The sequence below is a fragment of the Pelobates fuscus genome, chromosome 6, assembly GCF_036172605.1.
Source record: "Pelobates fuscus isolate aPelFus1 chromosome 6, aPelFus1.pri, whole genome shotgun sequence".
Lineage (NCBI taxonomy): Eukaryota > Metazoa > Chordata > Amphibia > Anura > Pelobatidae > Pelobates > Pelobates fuscus.
Window position 1 is genome coordinate 267,440,268 of NC_086322.1, and position 14,351 is coordinate 267,454,618.

At 40.5% G+C, this 14,351-nt stretch overlaps 2 protein-coding genes across 3 annotated transcripts in view; one reads left to right on the forward strand and one right to left on the reverse strand.

Annotated features, from left to right (window-relative positions):
• The window catches only part of STAC2 (SH3 and cysteine rich domain 2), a 553,559-nt gene that overhangs the window by 239,349 nt on the left and 299,859 nt on the right, over nucleotides 1–14,351 (forward strand). The gene's annotated exons all lie outside the window — the stretch shown is intronic.
• LOC134565807 (BPI fold-containing family B member 2-like) overlaps nucleotides 4,413–14,351 on the reverse strand; it is a 49,194-nt gene continuing 39,255 nt past the window's right edge. For both annotated transcript variants that reach the window (XM_063425465.1, XM_063425464.1), the window contains exons 8-16: nucleotides 11,561–11,652; nucleotides 9,699–9,884; nucleotides 9,516–9,569; nucleotides 7,274–7,444; nucleotides 7,012–7,079; nucleotides 6,868–6,919; nucleotides 5,762–5,825; nucleotides 5,555–5,631; nucleotides 4,413–4,552 (exon numbers count right to left, since the gene is read on the reverse strand). In XM_063425465.1, the coding sequence (XP_063281535.1) occupies nucleotides 4,511–4,552; nucleotides 5,555–5,631; nucleotides 5,762–5,825; nucleotides 6,868–6,919; nucleotides 7,012–7,079; nucleotides 7,274–7,444; nucleotides 9,516–9,569; nucleotides 9,699–9,884; nucleotides 11,561–11,652 (806 nt within the window). In that variant the 3' untranslated portion in view covers nucleotides 4,413–4,510. The remainder of the gene's footprint in view (nucleotides 4,553–5,554; nucleotides 5,632–5,761; nucleotides 5,826–6,867; nucleotides 6,920–7,011; nucleotides 7,080–7,273; nucleotides 7,445–9,515; nucleotides 9,570–9,698; nucleotides 9,885–11,560; nucleotides 11,653–14,351) is intronic.

Consider the following 14,351-nt stretch of genomic DNA (forward strand, 5'->3'; position numbering starts at 1 on the left):
CAGCACTCTCACCAACATCATACACAGCACTCTCACACCCATAACACACAGCACTCTCACACCCATCACACACAGCACTCTCACCCACATCATACACAGCACTCTCACACCCATCACACACAGCACTCTCACACCCTTTACACACAGCACTCTCACACCCATCACACACAGCACTCTCACACCCATCACACACAGCACTCTCACACTCAGCACTCTCAGACCCATCACTCTCACACTCAGCACGCTCACCCACATAACACACAGCACTCTCACAACTATCACACACAGCATTCTCACACACAGCATTCTCACACACACACACATACAGCACTCTCACACAAAGCACTCTCTAACCCATCACACACAGCACTCTCTAACCCATCACACACAGCACTCTCTAACCCATCACACACAGCACTCTCACACAGGCTAAAGGTAAGAAAGGAGGGGGGGACATAATGCCTGTTATTTTATTTGTTTACCCCCCCCCACACACAAAATCCATTCTAACATTTATACAGCACTCACACCCATCACACTCAGCACTCACACTCAGCACTCACACCCATCACACTCAGCACTCACACCCATCACACTCAGCACTCTCACACCCATCACACTCAGCACTCACACACCCATCACACTCAGCACTCACACACCTATAACACTCAGCACTCACACACCCATCACACTCAGCACTCACACACCCATCACACTCAGCACTCTCACACCCATCACACTCAGCACTCACACCCATCACACTCAGCACTCACACCCATCACACTCAGCACTCACACCCATCACACTCAGCACTCACACACCCATCACACTCAGCACTCTCACCGACATCATACTCAGCACTCTCACACCCATCATACTCAGCACTCTCACACCCATCACACTCAGCACTCTCACCCATCACACTCAGCACTCTCACCCATCACACTCAGCACTCTCACACCCATCACACTCAGCACTCACACCCATCACACTCAGCACACTCACACCCATCACACTCAGCACTCACACCCATCACATTCAGCACTCACACTCATCACACTCAGCACTCACACACCCATCACACTCAGCACTCTCACACCCATCACACTCAGCACTCTCACCGACATCATACTCAGCACTCTCACACCCATCACACTCAGCACTCTCACCCATCACACTCAGCACTCTCACCCATCACACTCAGCACTCTCACACCCATCACACTCAGCACTCACACCCATCACACTCAGCACACTCACACCCATCACACTCAGCACTCAAAACCATCACATTCAGCACTCACACTCATCACACTCAGCACTCACACCCATCACACTCAGCACTCTCACCAACATCATACACAGCACTCTCACACCCATAACACACAGCACTCTCACACCCATCACACACAGCACTCTCACCCACATCATACACAGCACTCTCACACCCATCACACACAGCACTCTCACACCCTTTACACACAGCACTCTCACACCCATCACACACAGCACTCTCACACTCAGCACTCTCAGACCCATCACTCTCACACTCAGCACGCTCACCCACATAACACACAGCACTCTCACAACTATCACACACAGCATTCTCACACACAGCATTCTCACACACACACACATACAGCACTCTCACACAAAGCACTCTCTAACCCATCACACACAGCACTCTCTAACCCATCACACACAGCACTCTCTAACCCATCACACACAGCACTCTCACACCCATCACACAAAGCATTCTCACACACATCATACACAGCACTCTCAAACACAGCACTCTAACCCATCACACACAGCACTCTCACACACACACAGCACTCTCACACACATCGTACACAGTACTCTTACACACATCACACTCAGCACTCTCACACACAGCACTCTCACACACAGCACATTCAGCACTATCACACTCAGCACTCTCACACCCATCATACACAGCACTATCACACACATTACAAACAGCACTGTCACACACATCACACACAGCACTCTCACACACCACATTCTCACACACACCACACACAGCACTTTCACACACATCACACACCGCACCCTCACATACCGCACCCTCATACACAGCATCCATCACACACACATACTGCACCCCTCACATACACACAGAACCCCCCCAACACACTGCACCACACACATACACAATAGTTCCAAACACACACACACACACACATATATATATATATATATATATACACACACATACACACACACAGCACCCCTCACACACATACTGCACCCCTAAACACATTACATTCCAGACACACACTAGATCCCTTACCCAACTCTGGATCATCTACACACATATACACACTAGATCCCTATATACACTCTGAATCCGTTATAAACACACACTCACTAGATCTCCTACACATTCTGGGTCCTTCAAACACACACTAGACTCCTATACACATAAACATACACATACACACACACACACACACACTACACTCTTAACATACACACTCTGAATCCCCTATACACACACACACACACACTAGATTCCTTGTAAGCAAACACATACTACATGCCTAAACACACACTTTCTACAAACACTACATCACCTATACACACACTCTATAGCCTATTTGCACACATGCTACATCCCCTTTACATACATTCTCTACAGCCCCTAGCCACATATGCATCACATTACACCACAGACACAACATGTCTAAAACTAACCTTATTACACAATACCACACCACAATCAGCTCACTCTACACACACGCAATAGCACAAGCAGACTCCAAACACATGCACAATACTCTTTCCTGGCATTTTTGTCTCCTGGTATCCAGTTATAGAGACACCAGAGACAGGTTGCAAGGAAACACAGTGCAATCATGTTATTAAATTTGCTTGCACTGTGCAGAACAAATACAGATTTTTTGTTCTCATGCTAGAGCTCTTCAGCAGAGCTCTGCGCATGGTCTGCCCTGGAAGAGCATTGAACCAACATGCTCACTTTGAGAGGGTGCGTGCTTGTCATTAGTGATGACAAAACACACCTCCTCTGACCCGCCCTCTTCTTAGTGGGCCGCTGGGATAAAAAAATGCCCGGGCCGAATTTTTCTCCCAGTCCGGCCCTGGTCTACGGGCATCTGTTATATAAATCCAGCCTTGTTTGCACATAAGACTAGGCACGATCTTTATATCCTGAGACTAGGTTTTTTTTTCTGTATCAACAAAATGTACTGTGACATGTCCCATGGCTCAATAATCTCCTAAATGATTAATCAATCCAGTCCTGCCTTGGCATGTAGCCCCATGTAGCTAGAGTGCAGCTAAGCGGAAAAAGGCCTTGACAGGGGTTAGGAGGCGGGCTTAGGAGGAAGTAAGCAAGGGTTGGATTATGGGTAAGTAGGATTGGCTATTTAAATGAGCAGCCATTTTAGGTGAGTCATTCTAACTTTCTACCTGGTTGAGTTTGTCCCACCCACCCTCCCTTTGTTTGTTATGTGTTTATTTAACCCGTTTCTTTCACAGTGGCGGGACGGGGAGCCGAAGGAGAGGAAATAGGCTCCCCTGGATGAACGTGAGGTGGAATAAACAGATTGTGGTCATCGGTGGTTGAGAGGTTTCGAGTCCTGGAGGTGACTCAGAACCTGGTGGGGCAGGGGTATCCGGGTATACCCCTGCCGTGGTTAATGGATGGTTGGCACTTTGGAATGTTGGTGTATGTTATAAATATGTTATAAATATGTATAGGTGTTATTATATGGGGGTCATTGCCTTTTGTATGGTAGCCGAAGGAACAGGATGCGAGGGGGCGGAGTATGGGGGGCAATGACCCATGTTTAATATGTTAATTTATTATTGTTATTATTATTATTATTATTATTATTATTATTATAATTATTGGTTAATAAAGCTGTGGACAAATTTCCCCATAATACTTAGTGTCTGTGTGTTATTGGGTTAGGATATGGGGGTGGTTTGTCCTGGATTCCGACTGCCCAAATGGCGACTATACACCTGTCATGTCGTAATACAATAAAATATCCATTTAAGTTTTAAGTGTTTTTTAATATAAGTATTAATATAAGTTGGCACTGTGTAAGATGTTGGGGCATTCTATTTTAAAAGTCCTCAAGTAGTTAAGAAAGTTGTGTGGTTTTACTTTAATAAGTGGGTGGCACTTCATCATTTTAAGTTTATAATTAATTATTTTGGGATTGACTATCCTTTGGTATCAAATAGCCATAAATACACCTACTTTACTGGCTGCTTTGTAACTGTGGGACTTTATTTTATTTTGTTCTACACATTGCAGTAATTATTGGACGCAAACATGGATTTGTCAAGAGTAACATAGTTTGTTTATTATTATAAGCAAGTCAAAGCCATGTTTTGCTTTATATATATTGTTATGGTTAGAGCAATCTGCACAAATAACTATTTCCCAGTTATCTTTCAAATGCCATTCTTTGAATTGGCACTGCCAGTCCCCTCAATCTTCTTTCCATGTGACACGGTCAGTTGATGTATTGAAGATCACATGACATAATTGCGTAATTCTGCAAGAATAAACAAAAAAAAATATGTAAAACCACAAATTGCTTAATTGCACAGTAAAAGTAAAATAATCAGCCTGTCGTAGCAACACGTTTATCAGTCTAAAATAATAATAACTAATAGCTCTATAGAGCGGGTAATTGAAGTGGTGGTTTTTCTAAAAGACAAAAAGTTCACCTTCCCAGATTATTTGCCCGAGTATTCAGGTGAACAGTTGCACCTCAGTGGTCTTTATTCTCTGTATACATTATGCTAGCAGTTTTGCTAGCCAATGTATAGTTTGGGGGAAAAAAAAGATTTAAAGTAGGTTTTTCTGCCAGATTTTCAGTCACATCTTCGACTCAATGCCAACAATCTGAATGATTAGGGAGAGCAGAAAACACCTCTCAGAGGAGGTCTTACTTCTCTTCCACACATAGCAACCACATCACTATCGCTGTGGTTACTATGGAAACTCCCTAGTTGATAGCGCTGGCATCTGGCTGCTAGTGCTGACTAGGGAGTAAAGGAACGGAGTGACTGGCATGCTGGCATCAAGGGCAGCGTGTTGGTGTTACAGAGGAACTTTGCCCTGCTTAGGGAAGTGTTCCAGAGCAAATCAAATTACACCAGAGGAGGAGCAGAGGACGAATCAGAGATGGGTGTTACACAAAGAGTAATACTAACGGAGCTGAGGAAATGGCGGTGCTGTAAAAGAGTTCTAGTGAGTAAATATCAGTATTTTACAATTACATCATGTATCCTTATGATATATGATGTATTCAATGTATTTAGGGCTTGGAGTACAAGTTCACTTTAAAATGTATTGCCTTTTCAATAATGTACTTTTGAGGAAAGGGCTTGCAATCTGTTAAAAAAGATTGCCATTAAAAAAAGCACTATATGTTGACCAAAAGGTCAGATGTTTGATGAATGTGTTTAGTGACACAATTTTTATGTGTTTTATCGAATTCAATATATTTTATTGAATTGATTTGCGTTTAGGTTTTAGGATGCTTGCTTACCTCCTTTACATCAATGACTTGGTGGATGAGTTGTACGTTAGGTAATGATGGTAACGACACGCCAATACTCAGTGCCTCTGTAAGAGGAACATAATTATAGTCAACAGAACACACACTGATCCAAGAAGAATAGATATGGAGAAAAAGACACTTATTAAGCTGAAGTAAACCTAGTGGACAATCTTCTAAAAACAAGATAGTGCTTACCGTTGATCTGTAGCAAGTAAGCCTTTACAAACAAAGTACGCAGGTATCCAGATAACATCGATGGCTATGAGATAAAGTAAAATATATAATTATTTTATGTATTATAGAATAAATCTAAAGGAGAAATGTCCTATGTGAGCCCTCGGCTCTTTCTCCAGCCGTGCCTTATGGTAAGAATTAATTCACTTAAATACTTTAACTGGCAGAAACTATAAAGAATTTAAAGTTTAGCACTTAATTGTGCTAACATTGGGGAAGTGACAATATCTATACATGCTCTATTAGGTTTTAGGACATGTAGCTAGAGTTTGTATTAAAGATAGACTGTAATGCGCATCATTCTCTTCCAGCTGGAGATGTGATGGAAAGGTAGAAGTTACAGTTTACTGTACCTTGAATGTATGCTAATCAGGGATATATAAAATTGGAGCAATCGGAAAGAGTAAATCCTAGAACCAAGCACTTTGATGTAAAACATCATCTGCTCCGGGAGTTATTGACATTCAGTATTGTCCATCAGAAGAGATGACTGCAGACGCACTCACCAAACCATTGCCAAAGGAGCGTCATTGTTTACTACAAAAGAAGCTGAATGTCGCATAATTTTGCCGCTGAGAAGGGGTGTTGGGAAATACAACAGCATGTACCGCATAATATATATATATACTTAGCACTTGAGCTGTAGATGGCGCTGTGCAGTTCAGAGTACTGTTTATATATGCATATGAACTTCTTGGTACTCACAGGAAGGGAGTTTTTTTTTTACTTGTTCTTGGTCTCTCTTACTATTACCTTTCACCCTGCTAGCTGCTCTTTTAAGTAACTGATATGTTCCAAATGTTTGCAGTTTTATCCACACAAGTAAAGCCTAATATGCTTATTTACAATTTACCAGTGTCTCTTTTTGATGCATAACCAACATACGTATGGTTAGGGTTTGTGTTAGTGAGTAGACCTAGATGTTACAGTCCTCACCATCAGTACAGAACTCTATTACTCTCAAAAGTAATAAAATAAACATTCAATGGGTGCTCTTTTTGTACTAGTTTCCATTTACATCCCATCATAAACAATCTAATAACCATATCAAAATGCAGCCTACTCACATTGCATTTACTTTGTCCATAAGACACAGAGACAAATGCCAGGTTAAGGTCCCTATGGATAAAAAAATAATAATAATAGTTTGTTTTTTTAATTACGAAAAATAAATTACATAAAGACAGATACATTTGTAAACTTTAGCAAACCCTGTTAATGCAACCGATGTCTTCATCTTTCCACCTTTCACATCTAGAGAAGCCAACAAGGTAGCACCCTGCATTACAAGCACAAAAATAAGTAACATGTTAGAGAATGTTAGACACATGGTAAAAACAAATATCTACCATAGGGATTCAATATTGGCTCTGCAGCTGGTATGGCCATTGGCTGCCATAGAATTATGAGAAAAATAGTTCCAGCAACATTTGGAGAAACAAGGTTGGTTTCCCCATCCAAAGCAGTACTCACCACATTGACTGTTAGTAAGTGCTGACATTTTGAGTTTGGTAACACCACAGCCATCTCCACCGATGGAGTAATCTGGACAATAAGCTGGTTAGACTGGAAGGACACAATTGGTGTTTTGCTGAGCACAATTTTAATTTTCACTGGCAGAGATTGAGGGTATTTTCTGCTGATCTGTAGATATGATAAAGGAAATATATGTACATTGAGAGATTTCAAAATTACAACGCTAAAACAAGAATACCTTAAAAAGCCTGAGGCAGGAAACAGAATCACAAATTTGTGATGCTGGTTATATAATGGTTTTATTCATACCTTGTAATAACTGAAACTACTGATAAGAGCTTGTGACAAACACTCCTTACCCTGGATGTTTGCCACAAGCTCCTGGAGGAGGCTGCTAGCTAGCCTCCTGCCCCAGAACTATGGGCCATATTCCAAGACCCTGTTCGGGAGTTAAATCTCCTCAACCACCATTAGTAGCTTGTCCTGGGTGTCCCTGGTTCGGCACTTTCCCTTCATGCAAATGGAACCGAACACTAGCTCTCACGAATAGTCCCAGCGGGACTTAGCCGCAAATGTTATGGAACGGTTTTCAGCATGAGGTGACCTTGCAGTTCCCGGACAACTTGGTTAGCGGTTTTGAACTACTTTGAAATCCGCCAGGAGAGCGCTTTTTGGAGGAAAGGTGCCTGAGACTAAGGGTAACAAACGCTAACTATGAGCCAGCCGGGCACCCCGTATTGCGGCCGCAGAAGCTCCTGGACATTGACCGTCAAAATCACCAAACGCCCTGGAACTGTTTTGGGCATAGGACCATGTGTGCGGTTGGTCAGAACTTCCACATGGTGGCGATTCCCCTACACTGCATGGATCTGAGTGCTATTTGGAGAACTTGGGAGCTCAGATCAGGGCTATTTAACAATATATAATTTGTGGGGATTCCTATTTGTTTTTTATGTATTTTTTTATGTATTTTGATATTTTATGTTTTTATGCCAAGTCACTCTGACACAGGAATTTGTGGACATTTTGTGGGAGTGTTCTGGGCGTGTTTTACTGCATCTTTGTTTTTTTTTTTATATATAAGTGGGCCATTTGGCCATGATTGAACATATTCGTACCTACCCTTCATCAACTCTAGGCTGATGTTTGGGGAGTTTGGAAGCTATAATCACCGCTTTACTGGGGATTTGGGAGAACTACAGCGGATATACTCAGCCGGAGTATAGGGGATCCGTTACAGAGCTGAACAAATTATCTCAAACCTCTAAAAAGCAGGAATTTATGGGGTATACTCCCAGGGCCTGATTTCCCTTTAGGCTGAGTAGGCACCTACCTACAGATGCCTGACCACTAGCGGGTGTCTGTTTTTTTAGCACTTATAATGTGCCTTTTTGAGTTTAAATAAGATGGTGGGGAGTTAAGTACCAGGGACCTTGGCCAGTGTCCTCTGGACCTCAGGTAACCTTAATAGCAGAGCTGCAGGAACAGTTATAAAGGGTGTAAACCTCAATTCTGTCCCAGGTCCTCCGCTATCTGTATGTTGGACTAGAAAGAAGTGAGGAAGAAGTGATTACTTCCCATCAGCCCACTCACACAGGAAATGCTTTGTAGGAAGAACAGGGAAAGCTTTATGTGATACAGACATAACCACTCCAGCAGCTCTAATATCATCAATCTGACTTGTCTACAGAAGACATAAGAGGGTGCGTGTGAGGCCTAAACCTGAAATGAAACCCTTTACCTTAAAGCAACAGTAGAGGCACCATAAAAACTTCATCCAGAGGAAGTTGTTATGGTGCCAGGAGTCCCATAACAACTGCTTTCTTGCCATAAAGGATTAAACCATTCTCAAGCAGTTTATCCAAAAAGTTTGCCTCCAACGTCAATCTCCCTGGCTGGTCCCCCAGGCAGCATCTGGTTTCTAACTCTGAGTAACAGAAATTGTGGAATGCCGCTGGGCAATGGTTGCTGCTAAAAGGGCTAGAACAGTTAGCTGATGCTCTAAGCCTATCAGTAGCTCTCCATTCATAAAAAAAGGAAGTTAAATAGACTCTGCATGGTTCAATCTATTTTGTTTTTATTTTATCCGTGTTTTGGTCCCAAAGAGTAATGGAAGCTGTAATTTCTCAACTGTATCCTAAATATTTAAAATACAATAACTGACTGTGAAAGTGCACATTTGCATAACTTTCCCTCCATTTATCTCATTGTTCAGCAAATACAATGTAAATTAAGTAACCTCAGGGATAAGGGAGCCAAGGGCAGATGTACTCAGATGATTTTCCAGAGATGCCTAGAAAAATCAAAAAGAATAAAATCGGTCAGTGATATAAGTTCCAAGGTATATCTAATTAATTGCAACATAAATAATGTTTCTGTAATTAGCTAATAATTCTAAAAATGATGATTGTGTTTTACTTACATATGTTGATGGTATATTCAGATTGAATCCTCCTGAGTTTTGAAAGGCTATAAACAGAGAGATAAAGAAGTCCTGCGAAAATCCCATGTTGACCATAGAGTCTTGAGAGCCAGCTCCTGGAGGAAGAGTGAATTCTTGATCACCGGTGGGAAGCTCAATCACCTGCTCGTTTACTGAATATTCAGCCTGAGAACACAATGCAAAAATAATCTCATTCATATATTATCATGGAAAACAATTTAGTATATTTTCTACTTTGGGGGGGGCAAAATTATTATAAAGCCTCATCATTGTTCCTGCCTTTCCTAAGAGGGAAGCATATCTGGCATCTAACTAGGGAATCTGTCTAGCCAGATGTCTGAATGTGCCTATTTGTGTTTTTGGTTTCTCACAAGGAACAGAGAATCAAGGTATGACTTCATGTTTCAGAGTTCTGATTCATTAAAGGACCACTATAGGCGCCCAGACCACTTCAGCTCAATGAAGTGGTCTGGGTGCCAGGTCCCTCTAGGGTTAACCCTGTCTGCTGTTAACCCTGTCTGCTATGTTTACATATGGGTTAATCCAGCCTCTAGTGGCTGTCTCATTGACAGATGCTAGAGGCGCTTCCAAGCTTCTCACTGTGATTTTCTCAGTGAGAAGACGCCAGCGTCCATAGGAAAGCATTGAGAATGCTTTCCTATGGACTGACGGAATGCGTGCGCGGCTCTTGCCAATGACGTCCAAAGGAGGAGGAGAGTCCCCAGCGCTGAGGGAGCCCGGCGCTGGAGAAAGGTAAGTGTTTAACCCCTTCCTCCAACTTCAGCCCGGCGGGAGGGGGCCATGAGGGTGGGGGCACCCTCAGGGCACTATAGTGCCAGGAAAACAAGTTTGTTTTCCTGGCACTATAGTAGTCCTTTAACAGACAACATGGCCCTTATGGAGCATATTATAGCCTTCTGTCATGCAGACTTCATGGTAAAATATTCGGTGCAAGCTTTGCGATTAGTTCTCATTGAAAAGACCCTTAGAATATATTTGCAGAATATAAATCCCTCACAGTAGAGTAATGGTTGCAGAACACTCTTTAGCCAATGTTGGTCTTTTCCTGTGCTTGCTCCAATCAGCATAAATTCTTATGGCATTTTTAGCAAGACCAATTCATTCCAGCCTGTTGTACCCAAAGCAAGTCATAGTGAGATGGAAACTAAACTTTCAAAAAGCCACCCCAAACCACTCACAACTTTAATTACATTCCCTTCCCTAGTAGAATACCGGAGGTTGATGTGCTTATGTGTACCAGAACCCTAAATAAACCATTTCAATTTCAAGACTTCTCATATTGTATTGATCTTTATTAACCTCTGACAATCCACAAGTGACCATGTTTTCTTGTAAAGAATGATATTTAGGAGATACATCTGGATTCCATCTACCTCCTAGTATCACTCAAAGCTCCTGACCTTCAATGTCTCAATATATCCAGCACCCATGCACGTATTTAACTGCCATCTACGTATCAAGCAATCCCAGCAAACTACAAAACAAGTGCAGTCCTCAAGGTAAGTCAGTCACAACAGTAAATACATTTTTGACAAGACTCCAGCCTAAATGGTCCCATAATGTTCCAGGACCATCAAATATAGTTCTGCTTTTAAACCCACTAAATATGGAAGATTCCATGTTTAATGGAATTTGAAAAGTGTTCTAGTACATTGTGACTTCTTGAATCATTAGATGGACATGGTCATCTCTTTTTAAGAAAACAGTCTTGTTTTTATGGTGTTCACCTGCAATTTTGATTCAAAATGAATTAACATGCAACATGCACCCTTCTTAAGCAGTTGTCTTGAAACATTCAAGTAAGGTGCACCCTCACTTACATTCATTTCCATGTCCATGTAGTCATCAGTTACAACAGGAGGATTTTCAACAATATATTGTAATCCCATATCTTCACTGATTGGAGTGATTCCTGCAGAAAGCAAGAAAGGCAAAATTCGGACCTTGAAATAATACACGTTTGCCACCCATCTCTACCCCCCTCCTATCCTTTCCTTTTGTACCCCTTCCCCCTCTTACCTGAATTTACGTAAAAACACACAAATAAAGAATAAAAAATAAAAATAAAAAAAATAATACACGTTCAAGTGAAATCCATTAACAATGTTTGTGCTTCTTGTGTTAGTAAAATGCAAGTGGGATAGGATAATTAGAGTTAACAGTGTGACATTTTATGTTTATGTAACAATATGCTGTATGGTTTGACTTTCAATAAGCCAAGTTGGAAAAGCATCTTAACCCCTTAAGGACACATGACATGTGTGACATGTCATGATTCCCTTTTATTCCAGAAGTTTGGTCCTTAAGGGGTTAAACTTGGCTATCTATTCTTCCATGATGCTGGAAAAATAGCTCGTTTAGCACAAACACGGGGTAAGTATCAAATTGATGACAATATTGAATATTATTTGCAGACCCAAGCAATTGCAACTGTAGCCTATGTGTTTTTGAAACATAAAAGAAACACAACATGAGAGATCTGATTTAATAATCAGCTCCTATTTAAATTATTCTGATGCACTTCCCATCCTTCTGATTTTTTTTTTTTTACATTTTAGGTTATTGTATGCAGGCTCAAAGATCTACCCTCGTAAAAGTGATGGTATTGTATTATTATATGATAATGTTATAATTTGAAAGTATCAATTTATAGTTGTTTTAAGGGTGCCTAGATCACAATACAGAAGCATAAGACTGTGTTAGAAATGCAAATGTGTAATTTGTAACTATTTTTTGTAATCTCTTTAAAGGGATACTACAAGCACAAAGACAACTTCATCTATTTGAAGTGGGCTAGGTGCAGTGTCCCTGTTCCCTTAGGCGTGCAATATTGCAGGGCTTACGCTGACTTTAATTTTTGGCAAGTTTGACCTTAAAGGAGCACTATAGTGCCAGGAAAACAAACTTGTTTTCCTGGCACTATAGGGTTTTTAGGCCCCCCCTCCCTCAGGGCCCACCTCAGCCATTTACCTTAAAACCCCTTCAGCCACTTACCTTAATCCAGCGCCGTGCTCCCTTTTTGCTGGTGACCTCTTCTACCCCTGCCGACGTCAGCTCCGAATGCACATGCACGGCCAGAGGAAAGCATTACTCAGTTTTTTTTCGCATTGAAGATCGTGAAAGCGCCTCTAGCGGCTGTCAGGGAGACAGCCACTAGAGACTGGATTAACCCTCAATGCAAACATAGCATTTTCTCTAAAACTACTATGTTTACAGCTGCATGGTTAAAACTATGGGGACCTGGCACCCAGACCACTTTGTTTAGCTGAAACGGTCTGGGTGCCTATACTGGTCCTTTAACCCCTTAAGGACACATGACATGTGTGACATGTCATGATTCCCTTTTATTCCAGAAGTGTGGTCCTTAAGGGGTTAAATTTGAAATTCACCATGGATTCACTTTGAATTCTTACTTTAGTGAATAATCATGTTGTTATTTGTGTATATGTTGGGCATAGTATCTGTCTTTTATCTATATATTTTGACTTACATTTTTTTGAAACTGTGTATTTATTTGCACTTAAGTCATTTTGGCATCGATTTCATATTGTTGGATAAGATTTTCAAATGAAAAGATTTTCAAAATATTAAAATATTAAAAACATATCATATATAAAACAAATTTATCATTATATCAAAAAATATTAAAATATTACACAATTAAACTTTTTTTTTTTTTAATAATATTAAAGCATTTTAAAAGTTTAGCCAACAAGATTACATTGATGTGTCTACTCTCTGTGTTTTGACTTTTGGAAATAAAATAATAAAGTTAATAAAGGGAAAAAAAATCCCTGCTGGATACAAAATTTCTATGCATTTGAAATTAAAGTAACAGTATGGCCATCATAATGATAGAATAATTGGATAATATATCAAAGCAACTTTAGCAGTTTGGATGTATGGATTATATCAATGAAGACTTCGTGCTCAAGTCTCTGCCATTTAGGAGATAAATAACTTGTGTTTATGCAGCCTTAGCTACACCTTCTCTGGCTGTGTTTGACATTAAAAAAAAATTCAATTTCAATCAGCTCTTAACTTACTTTACTCTTAACTCTGCAAATAAAACTTTAATCACAAACACAGGAGACTCCTGCAAACTCTAGTCTATTAACATGGCAGGAGATAAGAAATCCTAAATTAAGCAGACTGCAATAATAGAAGTTTACATTTTAGATCACTCTTTACAGGAAGTGCTTATGAAGGCTGTGTAAGTCATATGCAGGGAGGTGTGGCTGAGGCAGCATAAACAAAATGATTTAACTCTTAAATGGCAGATAATTGAACACTGAAATCTGCATGGGCATGATCTATAGATCAAAACTGCTTTATTAATCTAAAGTTGTTTTGGATCCTATCGTATCCCTTTAACTATCCATAATCAGATTATTGACGCACACAAAAATTTAAATTTGAGGATTTTAGCTTAGTTCTTTCAAATGTTGTTCTAGTTAGGTGAATGAATCCATGAGTATTTCTCCCTATAGTTTATAACTCATATGTTTTCATTTAAGTTGTGTGACATATATATATATATATATTTATTATGTTGCCATTATGTAATATTTGTTCATTAAACAAAAATGTGTTTATTGTGAGTAAAGGAAA